Below are 19586 nucleotides of genomic sequence, written 5' to 3' on the forward strand. Positions count from 1 at the left end.
CCAAGCCTTATATTATAATAATTATCTAATCTACCTAGAACCTACTAATTGGAGATTATAGACACTAAGGCTATGTTTTTATCATATTTGGATTACAATAATTAGCTAAAGTGATCTAGTTATGATCCAAGCATGGTAGATTAAAGTTTAGATTAGTATAATGAGGCATTATTAGAATTTAATAATAATGTAATCTACCTTGAACCTACTAGTTGGAGATTATATGCTCTAAATGACTAACTTGTCCATCACCACCGTTACACGTATTTTTGTTTCTCCATAAGCCAACTACAGAGCGCCTGCTCTAGAGATCCACCGCCTCCCTCGTTTCCTATCGTACCCTTTCCACTGATTTCCACGAGGACACCGGGAAGGGTAAAATCCAAAGTTTGGCGCCAAATGCATTACTAGTGACCACACACAAGGAAACGTCCAACGACAAGGACTAAAACCAAATTTAAGGGTAGAACTGGAATTTAACGGTTGGACTAACAATAATCCATCATATATAATCTAGGGATCTAAAGTCATTCTCAATGAAAAGTTTAATAGCGTTAGTTGTTCCCAAAACAATTACATCAAATAAAATGAAATGAAATAAGGATGAAACATATTTATCCTTAATGCATAGTTTCATTCCATACATTTAATTTTATGACTCATATAGAACTGATAACTATGCGAAGAGAGATGAAACTCACTTCTTGTCTCTCTTCTTAAAAACGCGGTTATATCATTAAAAAAATATTCATGTGGTAGCCTATTAAATACTCCCTCCATACTCAGAATAGTTGACGTCCTAGGCTAAGCTCTAATTTTACAAAAGTTGTCGTTGCCGCCTGCATGCTATCTTTAGGACGCAATTGCCCTTGCGTGTTGCGCTCGCCAGTCACCCCGGTTGGCTTGGTCGCCGCGCAATCCACCCAATCAAAGCTCGCGTTGAAGCAGTCCAAGCGTCCATGAGTGCATGCGGCTCAGCCCGCACCATGCCCAACCGAACACATGCAGGCAAATAATACCATGCAAAACCACAACCCCAGCAAAAAATTGTGGCCACCAGGAGTCGAACACTGCCCGACACCCAACTGCCTCGTTGCACTAACCGTTTGAGCTGAGTAGTTTTCTCATAGGGAATGCACCTGGTACCTATTTAATAGGGGTAAACAGGGAAAAATACCCTCTCCTTAATGACTCCTTGGTAAGCACAATCATGTCCTAAACGTCAACTAATCTAGGTATGGAGGGAGTATAGATGAAACTAATATGAAACTTTCACTGAGACTAAATGCATAATTGCGATCATGATAATACACAACTATGATCCAAACAGGGCCTTAATTGTTAGAAAGTAACATGTTCCATCCATGATTGAGCAGATTAGATAATGCAACTAAGTATGGTCCGACTTATGCTCCGCTGCCTACAGGAGTACTATATATCAATCAACTGGGAGTTGCAACCATTTGTAGGAATAACTCATCATGCAGTTGAGAAGCATATGAGCTGGTTGGTGATAGGTTTAGCTCATGTTTGTCAGATAAACAACTGAAATGACCGTATAAGAGAAAACAAAACATAACATGGAATACCTACAACTACAACATCCAAATTTAAAAATTCCGCCAGTTTATATGCTGAACATACTTGCATGTGCCTGCAATTCTTTGGCTCTTTTATCCGGGCCAAAGACTTTGAGTGCACATGAGTTTGCACCCTTACCCCTATCGGAAACTAAATTAAGAGCTAACATTATGCAAATTAAGAGCAAAATTAGAATCTTGTCGCATCGAGCAATTGCGAACCAGCACCCAACCATTAAATTAAGATCTAAAATATCGCAAATGCTGTCATTTTCCAATTCAAGTTGCACGCTGTTGACTCCATCTGGTCTTCCCCCATTTTCTTTTTCTCAAATCCAATTCAGAGACTTGGTATACTAGCTACTTGTTGGATGAGATGGACGACACGTTCATTTAATTCATACATGTAGGGTAGGAGATGATGAACTATATGGATCGATATCTTGACCAGTTCAATGAATATACAATTCAAGCCCCATTTCCTACCTTACATACCAACTAATATGACCTACTGCAGTGCTGCCAGAGCTTCTGACCTCGAAGGAGATGAGCAGCTAAGAGCAATTCGGCGACATCTCAAGAAACTCTCCAAAGATGGAGCTTTCTCCATGGCTTGTGTTTTCGTTCGGTTTTCTTGCACAGGCTCTTGTCATCTTGGCCGACACGAATGTGCAAGATAGTATGTTTCAGCTTCTTCCTTTTCTCCTTGTTGTTGCAGTGCTCATTTGCTCATTCTGTTGCTCTTCTTGTCTCTGCGTGCAGCTGCTGGACTCAACGGGATTAAAGATTCCTGGAACAAAAAGCCATCAAACTGGGTGGGTACTGACCCATGTGGAGATAAATGGATTGGGATAGACTGCACCGGAGACCGGGTCACGTCTATGTTAGTATCAGCAGCTAGCAGAGATCACATATGGTCGTTTCCTTCTAGTTATCCATTTTAAAGATGAACAATTGATCACTCACTGAGCTGCTGTTTCATGGTGGCTGTTTTTGCAGAAGACTCTCAAGTTTAGGATTGTCAGGGTCCCTATCAGGCGACATCCAGTCTCTGTCCGAATTGCAGACCTTGTATGAAACTTCTTGCCTTTTATAGTTTTGATATGAGTCTCCAAACAAGCACATAAATTGGAATTTTAGCATTGTTGCAAGCATGTGAGGTGATTGCCTCCTAATTTTGGCAGGGACTTCTCCTACAACAAGGACTTGGGTGGTCCTCTTCCTGCATCCATCGGAAGCTTGAGTAACCTCGAAAACCTGTGCGTAAGGAGTTCCAATTGCTGACTGATTTCGAGATTTCAATGCATGAACTGTTCTTTGTCATATTTGCTCTCCGACTCCTCTGCAGAATTATTGTTGGTTGCAGCTTTTCTGGAGAAATACCGAAAGAATTAGGACAGCTCTCCAAGCTTATATTTTTGTAAGGAGATCAAAACTGATACCTTGTCTATGACTTTGATCTTTTTTTTTTGACGGGCGCCTTTGATCTTTTAGCTACCATAAACAAGGATGTATTTTTGGGATTGTATCTTCTGTTCAATAAAAAACTTTTACCATATCCAACTGTCACTTGGGGATCAACTTTAGTTTGTCTTCTACCAACTCGTTCTAAATGTTACTTTGTTCATTTCAAACACACAAAATTAGTGGATTCTCTAGAAGTGACTGCAAACAAATGTCTGTTTGATGATAGAAATAGAATTGCCATCATATTACATTCCAACTGAGCAATCCAGTCCTCAACCTTCAGCTGTGTTGTGTGTTCATCTACCAAGTATTGGACCTAATCACTGATCCTCACAGCATTTGTGCATTTGAAAGGTGCACCATTTTCCATCGCGTTCCAAAAAAAACAGCATTTGTGCATTTAGGCTCAGTATAATATGATTTTTTTTCATTGCCACTATGATGGGGAAACAAAAAGAAAGTGTTGATGCAAAAAAAACGGTGTCAACAGAAAGATTGGTCATTGTATTCCATGCCTGCAGATCTATGAACTCAAACAAGTTCAGTGGTTCCATTCCGCCATCACTCGGAAGACTCTCGAAGCTATACTGGTTTGATCTAGCTGACAATAAGCTCTCTGGAGAACTTCCAGTATTCGATGGCACAAATCCCGGGCTGGATAATCTGACAAACACAAAGCACTTGTATGTACAATTCCTATCACCAGAATTAAATTCCTTGACATTAGGATCCTTTGAATCACCTGAGTTGTGGTTTGATGGCCGTTTTTCGCAGCCACTTCGGTATCAATCAGCTTTCAGGAACCATACCGAGCCAGATTTTCAACTCACATATGAAGCTCATACATCTGTAAGTAAGGAAACCCAAATTGTCAACTCACAAGTTTTCCTTATTTTTGTTGTGATTTGTGAAGCTCAAACAGTGGATGGCCTGTATTTTGTATCCAGGCTTCTTGACAACAACAACTTCACCGGAAGCATTCCTTCTACTCTGGGCCTTCTTAATACACTAGAAGTCCTGTAAGTACACATCACCTGCATGTCATGACTTAGAAGAGAAAATCTTGGAGATTTTTCACTAGCAAGTAGGAGTACTTCTGACGGTGACATGTATGGACTTGTTCTGATGGTGAGATGGTTATGTCGGCACAGGCGTTTCGATAACAACTACCAGTTGACTGGGTCAGTTCCTAGCAACATCAACAACCTCACCAAGCTTGCAGAGCTGTGAGTCTGTTACTCTGTTTTTTTTTCTTTTTTTTTCTTTTTTCTTTTTTTTTGTATGCGCTTGTTGGACCGTCTGTATCAGTTGTACAATAGTACTAGGAAGCTATATATATATATAACCGTTTATCCTCTCTCGCTCTTTTCTGTTCACACTAGCCACCTAGAAAACAACAAGCTGAATGGTCCACTACCAGACCTTACAGGAATGATTGCACTCAGTTTTGTGTAAGTGACTTACTCAAGTTTCTCCTTTTCTTGAGTCATACAAGAATTTGAGTATCCAACTTCTGAATGTTCCTTTGTGGTTGTGACAGGGACATGAGCAACAACAGCTTCAATGCATCTGATGTTCCTTCCTGGTTCACCACTCTGCCATCATTGACCTCATTGTAAGTAACCCTCTCTGCACTCCTTCCTTGTCCTACTCAAGTCCAGAACTTGTGTCTGAATGTTTCTTTTTCTTTTTGGTTGCAGGTACCTTGAAAACCTGCGTGTTACCGGGCAGCTGCCGCAAGACCTCTTCAGCCTTCCTGCAATTCAGACACTGTGAGTTCATGATCATGTCAAAGATAATACAGGGATACAAACGATGGATCATAGAATTTTGTCCAGTTCTTGATAATTCTTTTTTTTTTCGATAAAGAGTTATTGATACTTTATGGTACTTCCTGACAATCGCAGGAGGCTCCGGGGCAACCGTTTCAACGGCACGCTGACTATTGGATCAGACTTCAGTACTCAGCTCCAACTAATCGATCTGCGAGACAACGACATAAGCCAGATAACTGTTGGTGGATCACAATACAACAAACAACTCATGTAGGAACTGAACATTTTGCTTTTTCGTTGCAGTTGCATCTTGCATCGCGCTGACAGACTGTGGATTCGTTCATCCCTCACAACACGCATACATCTACTGTCTTTTTCAGTCTAGTCGGGAATCCCATCTGCAGCTCGGGGAGCAACGAGAAGTACTGCACGCCGCCGGGGCAATCCAACCAGGCGACGCCGCCGCCGTACAGCACTGCGAAGAACTGCTCCGGGCTGCCACCGCCATGCCTGTCAGGCTCAGGCCAGCTTCTGAGCCCAAGCTGCGCCTGCGCGGTGCCCTACAGGGGCACCTTGTTCTTCAGGTCGCCGTCCTTCTCCGACCTGAGCAACGGGTCGTACTGGGGCCAGCTGGAGAGCGGCATCAAGGCCAAGTACCTGAGCTTGAGCCTCCCCGTCGACTCGGTCGCCATCCATGACCCGTCGGTGAACTCGGTGAACAACTTGCAGGTGGCGCTGGAGGTGTTCCCCGGCGGCAAGACCATGTTCAGTGAGCAGGATATCTCTGACATTGCGTTCGTACTCAGCAACCAGACCTACAAGCCTCCCTCTGTTTTCGGCCCCTACTATTTCAATGGCCAGCAGTACTCTTTTGCCAATGGTAAGAACAAGATCATCCATTCATTCATTCAGGATTCGGAAAAAAAAATGTACAACAATTCAGAAGTTCAGATTGCACACCCTGCTATATATATATGTGACTGTTTTGTTTACTGCTTTTTGATGAACGTAGAGCTGCTAATACCATCCAAATCGAAGTCGAACAACTTGCCTCTTATCATCGGAGTCTCGGCCGGCGGAGCGGTTCTTGTCGCCGGAGTTGTTGCGCTTGTCATCTGCGTCGCAAGGAGGAAGAAGAAGAAGAGACCAAAGCAGAACGAAGAGAGGAGCCAGTCTTTCGTTTCTTGGGACATGAAGAGCACGAGCGGCGGCAGTAGCAGCATCCCGCAGCTGCGTGGCGCGCGGATGTTCAGCTTCGACGAGCTCCGGAAGATCACCAACAACTTCTCGGAGGCGAACGACATCGGCAATGGCGGGTACGGCAAGGTGTACAGGGGCACGCTGCCGACCGGGCAGCTGGTGGCCGTGAAGAGGTCGCAGCAGGGCTCCCTGCAGGGGAGCCTCGAGTTCCGGACGGAGATCGAGCTGCTCTCCCGTGTCCACCACAAGAACGTGGTCAGCCTGGTGGGCTTCTGCCTGGACCAGGCGGAGCAGATCCTCGTCTACGAGTACGTCCCCAACGGCACGCTCAAGGAGAGCCTGACGGGCAAGTCCGGCGTCCGACTCGACTGGCGGCGCCGCCTCCGCGTCGTGCTCGGCGCCGCCAAGGGCGTCGCGTACCTCCACGAGCTCGCCGACCCGCCCATCGTCCACCGCGACATCAAGTCCAGCAACGTCCTCCTCGACGAGCGCCTCAACGCCAAGGTCTCCGACTTTGGCCTCTCCAAGCCCCTCGGCGACGACGGCCGGGGACAGGTCACCACGCAGGTCAAGGGCACCATGGGATACCTTGACCCGGAGTACTACATGACGCAGCAGCTGACGGAGAAGAGCGACGTGTACAGCTTCGGCGTGCTCATGCTGGAGGTGGCCACGGCGAGGAAGCCGCTGGAGCGCGGCAGGTACATCGTCAGGGAGATGAAGGCGGCGCTGGACCGGACCAAGGACCTGTACGGCCTGCACGACCTGCTGGACCCGGTGCTGTGCGCGGCGCCGTCGGCGCCGGAGGGGATGGAGCAGTACGTGGACCTGGCGCTGCGCTGCGTCGAGGAGGCCGGCGCCGACCGGCCGTCCATGGGCGAGGTGGTCAGCGAGATCGAGCGGGTGCTCAAGATGGCCGGAGGAGCGGGGCCTGAGTCCGCGTCCAACTCCATGAGCTACGCCAGCCGGACGCCGCGCCACCCCTACGGCGGCGACAGCCCCTTCGCCGACTACAGCAGCGCCGGGTTGCCGTCCGCCAGGGTGGAGCCCAAGTGAATCTAATCTACAGCAAGCAAAGCTCCCGCGGACATGGGAAAATATGCACACTGCACTCTGCACTCTTCAACCACAGTAGTGTTGCACCGAATGTACATTGTACAGAAATACAGGGTACTGTACTTATATTAGGGTAAATTTTGGTTACTATGAACTTAATTAAGATAGGTGTGCGATTGGATTAAGAACTGATTTCTTGATAACATGATATTGAGCATGCATTTTCTCTTCATGGGATGGTATTATATACGCAGAAGGATGTTGTCACAACTCACAAGTTCTCCTCATAAGATTTAAGTTGCTGTGAATTTACGATTCATTAGTAATGATAAATTGATAATTGTGTGCTTTTTTATCTCAAATTTTATAACTTCTTTATTACATGGTAGTGGGTATATGACACGTGTCTCATTAACGGCGGGTGTAGCCAAATATCGCGAACGTTGTTAAGGACGGGTTTTTACTCCATCTCTACCTCACTTGACCTGAAACCCATCCCCTAATTCTCCAGTTGCTAGCACCATCGAACCAGTCTCTCCTACCTCTCGGCATATATATATGCAGCATCCACAGATAGTAAGCGCAAGTAGTGTGTTGCACCGAATGTACTGGGTACTGTACTTATTAGTGTAAATTTTGGTTAGTATGAACTTAAGATAGGTGTGCAATTGGATTAATAACTGACTTCTTGATAACGGGATTGTTGGCATGATAATTTTGGTTGCTATGAACTCAAAAAATTCTTACAACAAGTTTTATTCTTTCGACATAACACTTACATCATTTACAAGCAGCTGCCGAACACTAGTACAAAAGTGTTCAAAGCCAGCGGTGGAACATAATTTTTACAGGCGGTTTTAATTAAAAAACGCCTGTGGAAAGAAATTGGCTTACCCGACTACAAAACCGCCTGTCAAAATCAATTTTTATAGGCGGAATCATGTATTTCTACAAGCGGATTTCTTAAGAAACCGCCAATCCGCCTGTAGAAATAATTTGAACTTGAATTTTTTGAGCTTTTCAAATGACCTCGTTTAAAAAACCGTCAAAATGAAAGTTGTAGATCTTAAAAAGTTATGAAACTTTGTAGTTGATAATTTTTTCATTTGAAATCATCTTGTCATCGAAAACTACGTTCGAATTTCTCAAATTTGAAATTCAAATTTTGTAAATGACCTCGGATGAAGGAACTACCAATATAAAAGTTGTAGGTCTTAAAAAGTTATAAAACTTTGTAGTTGATGACTTTTCCATTTGAATCCGTTTAGGGCCTCAAATAATCAATTTATGCTTGGTTTATGATAGTACGTGGGGAACTAAACTCTATTACAGACACAAGTGAGTGATAGGTGGAGTGGTAGAGGAGGGTACACCTGAGGGTGAGGTCTCAGGTTCGAATCCCACCGACCGCGTAGCACGCGATTTTACGAGGTTACGAACCGTCTGTATAGTACCTCTGTGTACTAGTGGAATGGAAGGAGGGGTTCATCTATCCAAATAAAAGAGTTTTTGCCTATTAAAGCTTGGCTAGCTACCTCATGAGCCATAGCATTACATTCCTGATACAATGACTAATAGAAACTAGTATAGTGCCCGTACTAACGCTACAGTTTTATTTAAAAAATACATATGAAAACAACCAATCATTTATTTATTCTGAGTATCTTACGGACCACATTAAAGTCCAAAGTTAATTCTATCAAATCTGAAGTACTTCATTGGATTGAATCAATAACATATTTCCCAAGGAACAGTTAATCTATTTATAGAGAACAGTTAATCCTTAGTGCCCGTGCTAACGCTACGGTTTTATTTGAAAAATACATATGAAAACAACCAATCATTTATTTATTCTGAGTATCTTACGGACCACATTAAAGTCCAAAGTTAATTTTATCAAATCTGAAGTACTTCATTGGATTGAATCAATAACATATTTCCCAAGGAACAGTTAATCTATTTATAGAGAACAGTTAATCCTTCTAAAACAGGTCCAACATCCTGTAAAATTATAGAGAACCATATATTTTTTTAAATTCTTTTGCACCTTAACCATATAGGGGATTATATAAGCTCGAAACATACATAGTAGGTAATTATAATTTATGGACTTACTCATTTAAGGATTCATCATAGCAGAACATGTTTATAAACGATATTCTTGGTGCTCTTGCCTGTGGAAGCAAACTTGAATATTACTTTTTGATTTATGGCAAAGATGCAGTAAGATGCACAATTAGTTGACATAACAGTTCACCACATATAGCAAGGCAGAAACATTCGGGTCTGAATTTCTACTTACCTACACAAAAATCAACTATAGGCAAGCATCTGACCCCATTCTAAATCACATACCTCCAAGAGGTAGATAGTATTGGAACTCCTCTTCTCAGTGGAATATCATTGGACACCTATATTATACGCAAAAGCAAAACACGATTAATTTACATATAGATGGCCACAAGTGCACAACTCCGTGATAACAGAGAGCTGATGTTTCGGCTGCCACAAGAAGAAAAACTTTTGCACGTCGTTTTCACCATAGCATACCGATCAAGTACTCCCAAATATGAATCCCACCAAACTGAACGCTGATCCATTGTTCCAAGGCCACCACTTAATAGCAACCGTGAGAGTCCTCCAAGAGGCAAGATCATCAACCCTCGCTACTCGTTGAGTCATAAGGCAAACTCCATCTCAGCTCGTTTCAGGACACGTGAAACCATAGAGTAGAATTCAGGTTCTTCTTCTTTTATTCGGTCGAGTGTGGTGGATTCATGGGCATCAGCCTGCATAAATAGGAGAAGGTAAACCAATGGACAGGAAAAGCCCGCCAGTCATTTCATCTGCAACATATGCCATCTTGGAATTCAACTTCAATGTTCCATGAGTATTCGTGACTTGTTACCTCACTAAACTTGAGAAGTATTAAGTTTGAGATGCCAGCAGCCTTTGATTTGTCCCACCTATAACAAAGTAATTACAGGAATTAATGTCAAAAAAAATCTCATCGAAATTTAAGACATTACCAATGCCAAGCCACTTCAGAGTTACAAGCTAACATAGCTAATTATCCAGACTTAAAAGATGACAGTCACCCTACGCTAGAGATAATGCAAGTTGGATTTTGCTTTTGCTCTACCAAATCAGATATGATGGGAACTTAGGTAGTGCCACAAAAGGCACGATGATCTCAAGCCACACTATCAGTTAGAGAAGGAAGCATACCGAACAAGCATTAGTTCATTGACAGATCTCCACATTTTCCGACCCGTGTCCTTCTGACTTTGGTCTCTAGCACTTCGAACACGCCACAATTCTTTGACAATGTACATTACCTCTTCAGAATCTACCTTTAGATTGTAAAAGAGAATGTTACAAACGTAGACGTACAAAAGGATATCAAAACAAGTGAAGGTGAATAATCCCTTTTTCACATGTGCTGGTCACCATCAACATAAATAAATAACACCTCAACTACATAATTCTCGAAGAAAATATCTTATTTCCAGGATATGACATTACATAGCAAGAAACATAGTACCAGAACTTGCTCGGCTGTCCCATACATCAGCTCCTCATGCTCAATAAGACGCTGATGAAGCATACGGTAATGATCCAAATCCAGGTTAACAACTGGTTCAGTTTGAAAATCTAATCCAGCAAGCTGAGTAATCACATAGGAGGCCATAACTTGACCAAATATTGCAGGGATGGTTCCTAGTACTGGTATAATGCGAACCCTAAATCCTGGGACAATCTGTGGAATAATGCATATCATGTTGTCAATAGTTATGTACACACACATCATGCACTCCTATAATATACAAGCAAATGGGTGTTCTAGAGGAATTTAATTAACTCTTTGTAACAAATATTTCTTGTTCAAAAAATCACAAGGAAAAAAGGTCTCAAGAAATGGAACAAGCATGTAGCAGGAGGGTGGTAATACAAGTCCTAGGGGAGCTCACCTGGTAATCTGATGGAGTTTCCTCTTCTTTTGAAGCTTGAAAAGGAAGCAGCTTTGCCTTTGGCTTTTCCAATGAAAAAACTACTGGTATTCCACCCTCAATTCCATGTTCTTTCTTGAGCCTGTACCTCACCTAAAAGTAGCAATCACAACATCCCATTTGCAGCACATCTTGACATGTCAGTTAGCTAACGAATGAAATGGCAGCTTACAGTGGGACAGAGTTTTGGAAGAAGTATCAAACTAACCGATCGAGAGAGGGGATCATTGCTTGATTCTCTCAAATCTGCAACACGAATTCTGGTGGGATCAGCTCGAGCTCCAGCCCTCATTGCAGAAAGTACCTTGAAACCTCTGCGCACGCAAGCTGCAAGGAGTGCCACCTAAGGCGAGCCCTGTGCGTCCCGGTGAGTGAGCCCCGGCCGCACACCTGCCGCGCTCGCCTTGGCCGGCGAGCACCGGCCGCACGCCCGCCCCGGTGACCCCTGGCCGCGGTCCCCCTGGCTGGCGAGCACCGGCCGCGCGCTCGCCCCGGCGACCTTGGGCGCCCCTGGCCGCGCTCGCCCTAGCTGCGCTCGCCTTCGCCGTGAACTATTGATCCTGGAAGAAAAAATATGCAAATGCAGGTGTCTGGGCTCGAACCCGCGACGTGGCTTCTGAAGGCGCAGGCTCGCGCGCGCGTGAGAGAGGAGAGTTGGAAGCGGCTTCTAACATCTTAATCTGAGACGTCCGATTTATTGGGCGTGTATTAACAGCCGTTGATTTTGAAGTAGGGAGGTGACTTGAAGAAGATTTCAATTATAGTAGAGATAAAATGAAAATTCTTCCAATTTTGAAGCATAGAAAAAAGGCGATTTTATCTTCTTTGGTTGCACCGGTGAACACAACTTGAGCATGCGTTTTCTCCGCCTGAGATGGTGTTATCTCCACTCTCCTACAACTAAAAAAATAAAGCTAAGACTATCTTTTGGTGCGACATTCAATCGGGTCGCCTTTCTTCGCACGACGTGCGATACCGCACTCCTTCCTTCCCCGTGCGCCCCTTCCTCTCTGCGCCGTCAATCACGCACCCAGCGATCCTTCACCGCACAATCCTTCCTTCCCCTTCGCTATCGTGCAATCCATCTCCCAACGCGGCCACTTCTCCTCGGCGGCACGGCAGGTCGGCTCCCGGACGCAGTCAACGCCTTAGCGCATCCCTCTCCCAACGCGGCCACTTCTGCTCGGCGGCACGGCAGCTCCCTGACGCAGCGACGTTTGCAGGAAAAGGAAAAGGAAAAGGAAAGGCTCCCACGCCGCCGCCGTCCTCATCCGCCTCCCCATCGTCGCCCTCACCCGCCACGTACGGTCTCACGCCGTCCTCGCCGTCGAGGCTACGCACAGGTGGACGTGGGCCTCAGCGATGGCAGCTGTGCAAGGGGGTCGTGCCAAGCGGCGCATCCACTGGTACATGTGTCTGTCTCCTCTCCATCCGCCCTGTGATTTCTGAGTGCTTTGTGTTGCTCTGTTCCTCAGTCGTGCCTTCCTCCTTTCCATCCGCCCTGTGATTTTCGAGTGCTCTGTGTTGCTCTGTTCCTCAGACACCGCTTGGCTTGCCTGATCACGCATCGAGGGATTTCAATGGTGAGATTAGTCCATGCTGTGTGACCAATCACATGTATACTGTGCATTGGTTGGTTGTGGATATTAACAGTCACCTACGTGATGTTGAATTTTCTATGACTGGATGTGTGTGTGGTTGATTTTTTTTGTTAGATTTGATTGATCCGTATATTGTTGAGTCTGTTCTCCTCCTTAATAGATGGCACCCTTCTGTTTTTTACTGCACGAATTGAAGTACTTCATGTGAAAATTACTGCTGTTTTTTTACTACATGAGTCGAAGTACTTTTATGTGAAATTTCTATGCTCGGGATCTCTAGAATCAACTTCGTCTCAAAGCAGAGCCTAAAGTGTTTAGAAACATGTCAGCAGAATAATCACCAGCACTACAAGGTTAGCTGATCTGAAAACTGCTTACCGTGTGGATCTATTAATGAAGCAGAAGAGAGCCTTTGTCAACTATTCAACTTCTATTATACTATCTACTATTAATTAGAATGTTTTTTAGATAATGTGATTTATTTATCTATTTAATTTCGGTTAGACTTCTCTGAACCTTGCTTCAATCATTGAGTATTAGCATGATTTTGTTTTTGAATAATACAGAAAGAATGCAGTGAAGCCAATAGACCTCTCCAGAAGTATTCTTATGTAATGAATCATGAAACATATTTATATGTGATAACATGCCATGTTTAATCATTTTGAAATGTTAGCAACACAGAAAATAATTTTTTCTTTCATTTTATATATGGTACTCTGGGATGTCAGTGTCTACTATTTCGTTTGGAATGGACTTTCTGTAGTTGCCTCAAACTCCATATGTTTGACATCTATGTGCAGAATTTTGATATTTTTTCTTTGAACAATTGACCACTCAGGAATATACGAGGCCTTGGAGTTGAGGGATGGCAGACCTGATAATCTTGGCAGGGTGTTCTTAAGGTTAGTTAACCAGCCATTTTTTTTCATTTCAGTCTAAGGGTATTATAATAGCTTTATTTGCCATGCACTCGCTGTTCTTATGATATAGACTTGTGCTTCGATTCTGTAGACGTTTCTGAGAGTTGCATGACTGCTAACAGGAAGTTTCATTTTTTCAGATAAGCTTGGAACTTGCTCTGTACTTGTGGTTCAGGATGAATTATGATATTTCACCATTGCCCTTGACCATTACTTCAAGTATATTAGTAACTGGGTCTCTGACAGATTAGTCAAATAGTCATACCATAACCATTGCGTCTTGGCTAGCCTAAATCACCTTCGCTCTACCAATATGGTTTTGAGAAAGTAGTGCCTACAACCATAACACCATCATGGAACTTTGTCCTTTCTTTGTCATAAATTTTGATTGAATGGGTTGCGGGAAATTTTGTCAAGTGGAGGAATATGGGTTTGAAACGGCAAAGAATATGCACTGAGCGATGGCATTGATACTATCAAACATGCTTTTGGGGGATCACCACAAGATATTTGCAAGAGGGTTTGAATCGAAGAACTTTGGTTATGCTTCGACAAAGAATAGAAGGCAAGTTCCTCACTTTTTTCCCTTGAACAACTCCTACCAATTTTTTTAAGAAGTATATTTGTTATAGTTTAAATATGTCAAAATTGTCTGCTTATATAATAAATAATAGAGATATAATGCCATATTATTGATATGGCTGTTTTCTCTGCAAACCAATTCATCAACATATCATGGTCCCTACAAATGATAGAACTGCGGGATCTCAAATCAATTGCTTTCAGTTTTCTCATATTTCCAATTTGTGTTTTTCGTCATGGTCACCCTACCAATCTGTTTTTTTATTCCTTTAGAAACTATCAAGATCACCGGGCAGGAAGGCAAGGAGAACGCAAGCTCAATTAGGTTTTTTTATCCATACTCAATCAGGGTTGTCATCTCCTGTACACCATCCTACATCGTGGAACCGGCAGATCTTGTTGTAGGTGCATATCGTGTTTTAGGTACAAATGTGCAAGAGTCTAGACTTCTGATCGATTATGTTTGGTCTAAATTCAAAATGGTTCCTGATTAATTAGGCCAGTTTTATCATTAACCAAAACTCAAATCTGAATCGTGTCAGTGCAATGCTGATTTTCTGATTATTCATTGGATTCAGTTTGAGTTGCTTGCCTGCAAAAGCATTTGGATTGAATTTGAATTGCTGTCCTGCAAAAGCATCTATGGACTGTTGTCCGAACTCTGAAAAAATAAGAAGAATATGCTCTCTTTTCTATTTTCTATGTTATATATTTCCTTCTTTTATTTCCACTCTTAAGAAAATATTCCTGTTGATATTTATTTTTGGTCATTACCTACTTATCCAACACTTAGACCTTCCGATTCAAGGAGAGTGGAACGTATGTCAATATATTTTTCTATAACTGGCTTGCATTAAAACTAAAAGAAGATAGTGCTTGCTGCCATATTGATTCATTTGCAACAAATAGATTACCAGATATATACACACTTGAAAATCCACATCAACAGGTACAGGCCAATGCCTTGATTTTTTTCAGGAGAATCAAACTTGTCGAATTTACCAATTAATTGTTTGTAATTACAGACTGTGGGCATGTGAAAAAATGATGTGTTGTTTGAGCTGAAATGGAATTATGGAAATTGATGATGCATGATTGGAGACTTTGTACTTTAGGTGACAAGAATCTGGGAGCTTTGAATGCATCATTGCACGCCAATTGCTGGATGACTTCAGTTACTAAATCATATATATGGAACTCAATTTTGACCATTTATACTACCTACTAATGATTTATTTCCTTTGATTGTAACCAGTCAAAGGCATAGCCTACTTTAATTAAATGATATATTATATATATTCTGTTACTGCACATACAGTTGGGAAGAACTTCTATTGCTAGCAGTTTTAGTGACATTGTAAGTATCTCTCTCTCTCTCTGCCTAAACTGACACCAGTTCCAAGTTTCATTATCCCTACCTTGATTTATATATACAGAAAATCATTCTAAATTTTTGCAAACTCAATCCCATGCTTGATTTAAATATTTGGCATTGCAGAGAAAGGGTACAACCTTAATATTTGTCTTACTATTAGCAATGATGACTGAGTGCTCCCTCAGTAAGGTTAATGAACAAAGAAAAATTGTAATGTCAGTTTTTTGAATCTTGTGCCTCATGAATCAAAAGGATTTCCATGGTCAAATGTATGCTTTCGATTAGGTGTTGATTGATTGAATGGCATTGAGCAATTGGTTGAATTAAAAGGCTTTTTGAAGGGCTCGGATTACTCATGGTGTTACCTATTGATTGAATCCATGATCTTGAATTAAAAAACCTTGTTAAGGGACTCAGATTACTCATGTACTGACCTATTCATTGAATCCATGATTTTGGCACAAAAAAATCTGGTTACTACTAATTGTTTGCTGATTGTTTTGGACTCTGTTTGTCTCTTTCACTAATCTGACTAATTAGTGACTAACAATTAGTGATCTTCTCTATTTCGAAGAAGAAATGTCAAGTGCCTTTGCTTCAATTACTGTTTAAAATAAACCAGATGTTTCGTCAATTGGAGTTTTGCAAGAAGCCTTCGCTCCTGAAAATGGTTCATTATCTTCCAGTTGTTATCTTTAGTGATTATGGATCATTATCTGCCTTCGCTTATAGATTTTAACAGTTTTGCAATAAGACTTCTCTGCTGACAATGGATGCACGAGCAATTTATTGTTAGTTCCAAAGTTGTGATAACTAGCTGCTGATATATCTCAGCATGGGTGCTATAGATATACCTAAACTCGAACCAATTAAGATAGCTGTGCTGAAGAAGTGTGCTAGCTGCTTGACATTACAATCTTTATAGATTTAGTATCTTGTTTGACTTTTCATGTTTGATTAAAGCACTGCTTGACACTCCACCTGCAGCATCACTTTCCTCTCTCTCTCTCTCTCTCTCTCTCTCTCTCTCTCTCTCTCTCACTTTTCAGAGTTATGAGTTCAGGGTTTCGAAGTTCTAAGCAATGGGGTTCATAGTTCTAGCAATGTACAAGTTCAAGCTTAAAAAATTTAGGTAGACTGATTCAAATATTTGAGGAAAAAATATAGTCAACCATGTTGAGCTGTTTATCTCGTGGTAATCTTGCAACCTGAAATTTTAATTTTCCGTAAATCTCTTATCCAGTTTTCAGTTTAAACAATACAATATGTGCAATCTGATTTTTTCAGTACTCATACATGAAAATATTAGCATGTTATCCAAGAAAAGAGGATTGTTTGGAGCTATATTAACTAGCACAAAATTGCTAAGTTCATTTAACAGAGAAGAGTATTGTTAATTTCATGAACTTCGCAGCTCTCCGTGACCGCGTTAATTTCATGAACTTTGTTTTTTGGATTAAATGTCACTTTAACATCGGTATTTAATTCTATAGTATTGTTATCTTATTGTGCGATCCATATCTTTTAAGTATAAAAGTTTAGCTGTTCCGTAGCAACGCACGGGCACGCTACCTAGTAGCATTATTAAATGCAAAACGATGTTGTCACAACTCACAAGTTATTACTGGGGAGTTCCTTTTATTGTCCATGTATGGTTTTTCTTCCCTAACTACAAACTAGATATCCTACAACCTGACTCTCAAAACTGTTTAAATTACCTCACGGTTGGATTGGAAGTGCTTCTCAAGATAGTTTCCTCATTTTGTAGTAAAGATAAATCTGATATATACCTCATAAGGTCTTAAACAATGAAAAAGGTCTCTAAGCTTACAAAAATCCCAAGAAAAATTCTTGAGATAAATTGAGACATGAAAACCCAAATAAAATATCTCGAGCTTGTTTAATATCTCTTGAAGCTTCCAAGAATTAGATTTATCTCTATGAAAATGCTAAAATATCTGGAAAACTTTTAGAAATTCCAGAAACATTGTAAGATGTCTAAATTCACTTTTTTTAAAAAATCCATAACAAATGAGATGCATCCAGGCGTCCAACAACTTTTATTGTTGAATGCATTTATGCTACGCTTTCATGCTAGTTGCATCTCACGTTTTTTGTTGTGGAAAGTTTTCAAACATCCTCATTGCATCTCACATGTTTTGTTATAGGAAGTTTTCAAAACAAATGTCCATTGTTTGGATAATGTTTCAATTCTTCTGGAGCCAATTCTAATTTTTGAAAGTTTCCATATATACTTTCATGAGCTCTAAATATCTTATTTTGGTTTTTATGTCTGAGTCTATCTTTATGATTTTTCTTGAAACTTTTAGAAGCTTAGGGACGTTTTTCGTGGTTTAAAAATCTTATCATGTTTTTACTTCATTTTTACCTACTCCCTCCATCCAGAAATACAAGGTATCATAGGTTCAAAACAATTTTGACCTAAATTATAAGGTATTCTAAATTGCTCAACCTAATCCATATATGTCGGCCTTTCAAACCTATATGCCTTTTGAACACCATCTTGCACAAAATGGCGCTTATATATTTGGTAGCATGTCTTTTTAAACTATACGTTACTAGCAAACTAATCAAGTTGACAGCAAAACTAACTAATTAGAGATGTGCAATTTAGTCTTTGGTCAGAATCTTTATTTGATCTTAAAATCACTTGGATACCTTAGATTTTATAACCGATGGAGTATAAAAATCGATGAAATTGCGTTGAGAAACATTTCAAACCTAGCAGGAAGGTAACTTAAACACTTTGTAGAATTAAGGGCTGAGATGTCTAATGTTAAAGTTGGATGATGCAAGGTCGAGATGGCTACAAGGAGATATATAGTCATTTCTAAATCTAGTCGCTATGGCTAGCCAATATAAGGAGTGGAATAAAACTAATCGTCCACGTCTACCTACGACTACACCCGCTGTCTAATAACACAAACACCTTTTGTAAGATCCTATACAATGTACAACTGTTGGCATGGTCAGCCTTGGAAACTCCAATACCCTGAAACGTTGCAACCATGTTCAATCCTTATGCTAGTATGTTTAACCTCCCTCTTTCTATTGAAGCCTTCGAGCAGTTCCAGCAGGTTGAAAGTTTTCCTCAGAATATGCAGTTAGCTGATGGAAAGGATACCTGGTTCTATATCTGGGGCAGCACCATCTTCTCCTCTAGAAAGGCCTACAGACATCTTATTGGCACATGTAGTGTCCACCCAATTTTCAAATAAATCTGGAAGTCTTCTTGTCAGCACAAGCACACTACTACAGAATGAGGTATTGGTCGATGGCCAAAATCGTTAAAAACCTCGACATTTTTGCGGCCTGGGGCTAAAGGCCCCCTTAGCACCGGTTTGTAACACGGGCCGGTGCTAAAGGATCCTGCCCAACGGCTAGTGACAGGTGCTGTCGGGGCAGGGACCCTTTATCACCGGTTTTTGTTACCAACCGGTAAGGGTCCCCTTTAGCACCGGCGAGTGCCATGGGCCGAGGCAAACCCTTTAGCACCGGTTTGTGCCCTGAACTGGTGCTAAAGGTCCAGTTTATAGGCCGCGCCTACCTCCTCCCCTCTGCCTGGGGGATCATTTGAAACCAGAGAGCACCATTGTTGTTCTTAGAGCTTCCATTTTGTTGTTCTTGCTTGTTCTTCCTTTGTTCTTCATCTCCGACACCCATTGTTGATCTTCTTCGACTCCGTCATCGTCTCTTCGTGCTTGGAGGTGAATAACTTCACCTTTCTTGTCTTTTTCATGTTGTTTTTGGCTTATGATTTTCCCATCATTTTTAGCTCAAATCCACTTTGTTATTTTGAATCATTCACTTGAATTAGTATCTATATATCTATATATATATATACATCATATTTTATGGTTGACCTAGTATTAATGTAGTTTGCAAGAATTAATTATAGTATCTTTTTATGATCTTAGAAAGTAGGATAGTTCAAATTAATTGGTTTGTTAATATCACTTGATAAGTTTTTATTACTACATAATGTCAATTGTATAA

General features: G+C 41.5%; 2 protein-coding genes and 1 long non-coding RNA gene across 8 annotated transcripts; 2 read left to right on the top strand and 1 right to left on the bottom strand.

Annotated features, from left to right (window-relative positions):
* On the top strand, positions 1939-7348 carry LOC8058136 (probable leucine-rich repeat receptor-like protein kinase At5g49770). 3 transcript variants are annotated; one of them, XM_021446604.1, is made up of 16 exons: positions 1970-1986; positions 2098-2259; positions 2343-2463; positions 2580-2651; positions 2765-2839; positions 2929-3000; positions 3569-3730; positions 3822-3896; positions 3995-4066; positions 4199-4273; positions 4430-4498; positions 4588-4662; positions 4748-4819; positions 4955-5092; positions 5203-5702; positions 5835-7348. In XM_021446604.1, exons 2-16 carry the CDS (start codon positions 2175-2177, stop codon positions 7076-7078), a joined length of 2907 nt encoding a protein of 968 aa, XP_021302279.1. In that variant the 5' UTR covers positions 1970-1986; positions 2098-2174; the 3' UTR covers positions 7079-7348. The 3 variants fall into 3 exon arrangements, with proteins under 3 accessions (XP_002441998.1, XP_021302279.1, XP_021302278.1); XM_021446603.1 differs by having other exon boundaries at positions 1974-1991; XM_002441953.2 differs by having other exon boundaries at positions 1939-2259; positions 2947-3000.
* On the bottom strand, positions 9707-10859 carry LOC8084195 (tRNA threonylcarbamoyladenosine dehydratase 2). Its single transcript, XM_021465970.1, has 4 exons — positions 10623-10859; positions 10307-10431; positions 9987-10044; positions 9707-9867 (listed from the first exon to the last, which is right to left on the bottom strand). Exons 1-4 carry the CDS (start codon positions 10857-10859, stop codon positions 9757-9759), a joined length of 531 nt encoding a protein of 176 aa, XP_021321645.1. The 3' UTR covers positions 9707-9756.
* LOC110437474 lies at positions 12005-14177 on the top strand. Of its 4 annotated transcripts, XR_002455529.1 has the most exons (4): positions 12016-12210; positions 12312-12494; positions 13531-13594; positions 13753-14177. It is a non-coding gene; the product is annotated as an uncharacterized LOC110437474 (long non-coding RNA). The 4 variants fall into 4 exon arrangements; XR_002455528.1 differs by having other exon boundaries at positions 12005-12210; positions 12312-13594; XR_002455527.1 differs by having other exon boundaries at positions 12017-12494.

Source organism: Sorghum bicolor, chromosome 8 (assembly GCF_000003195.3).
Source record: "Sorghum bicolor cultivar BTx623 chromosome 8, Sorghum_bicolor_NCBIv3, whole genome shotgun sequence".
Taxonomy (NCBI): domain Eukaryota; kingdom Viridiplantae; phylum Streptophyta; class Magnoliopsida; order Poales; family Poaceae; genus Sorghum; species Sorghum bicolor.

Bases quoted from the DNA above. Each gene is read 5' to 3' on its own strand.
- LOC8084195 (XM_021465970.1), bottom strand. From the start codon at position 10,859: ATGATATGCATTATTCCACAGATTGTCCCAGGATTTAGGGTTCGCATT. The intron at 10,045-10,306 runs GTATGCTTCCTT...ACTTTGTTATAG, and splicing joins AATGAACTAATGCTTGTTCG to GTGGGACAAATCAAAGGCTG. The intron at 9,868-9,986 runs GTAACAAGTCAC...CTATTTATGCAG, and splicing joins TACTTCTCAAGTTTAGTGAG to GCTGATGCCCATGAATCCAC.
- LOC8058136 (XM_021446604.1), top strand. From the start codon at position 2,175: ATGGAGCTTTCTCCATGGCTTGTGTTTTCGTTCGGTTTTCTTGCACAG. The intron at 3,001-3,568 runs GTAAGGAGATCA...CCATGCCTGCAG, and splicing joins CTCTCCAAGCTTATATTTTT to ATCTATGAACTCAAACAAGT. The intron at 3,731-3,821 runs GTATGTACAATT...CGTTTTTCGCAG, and splicing joins CTGACAAACACAAAGCACTT to CCACTTCGGTATCAATCAGC.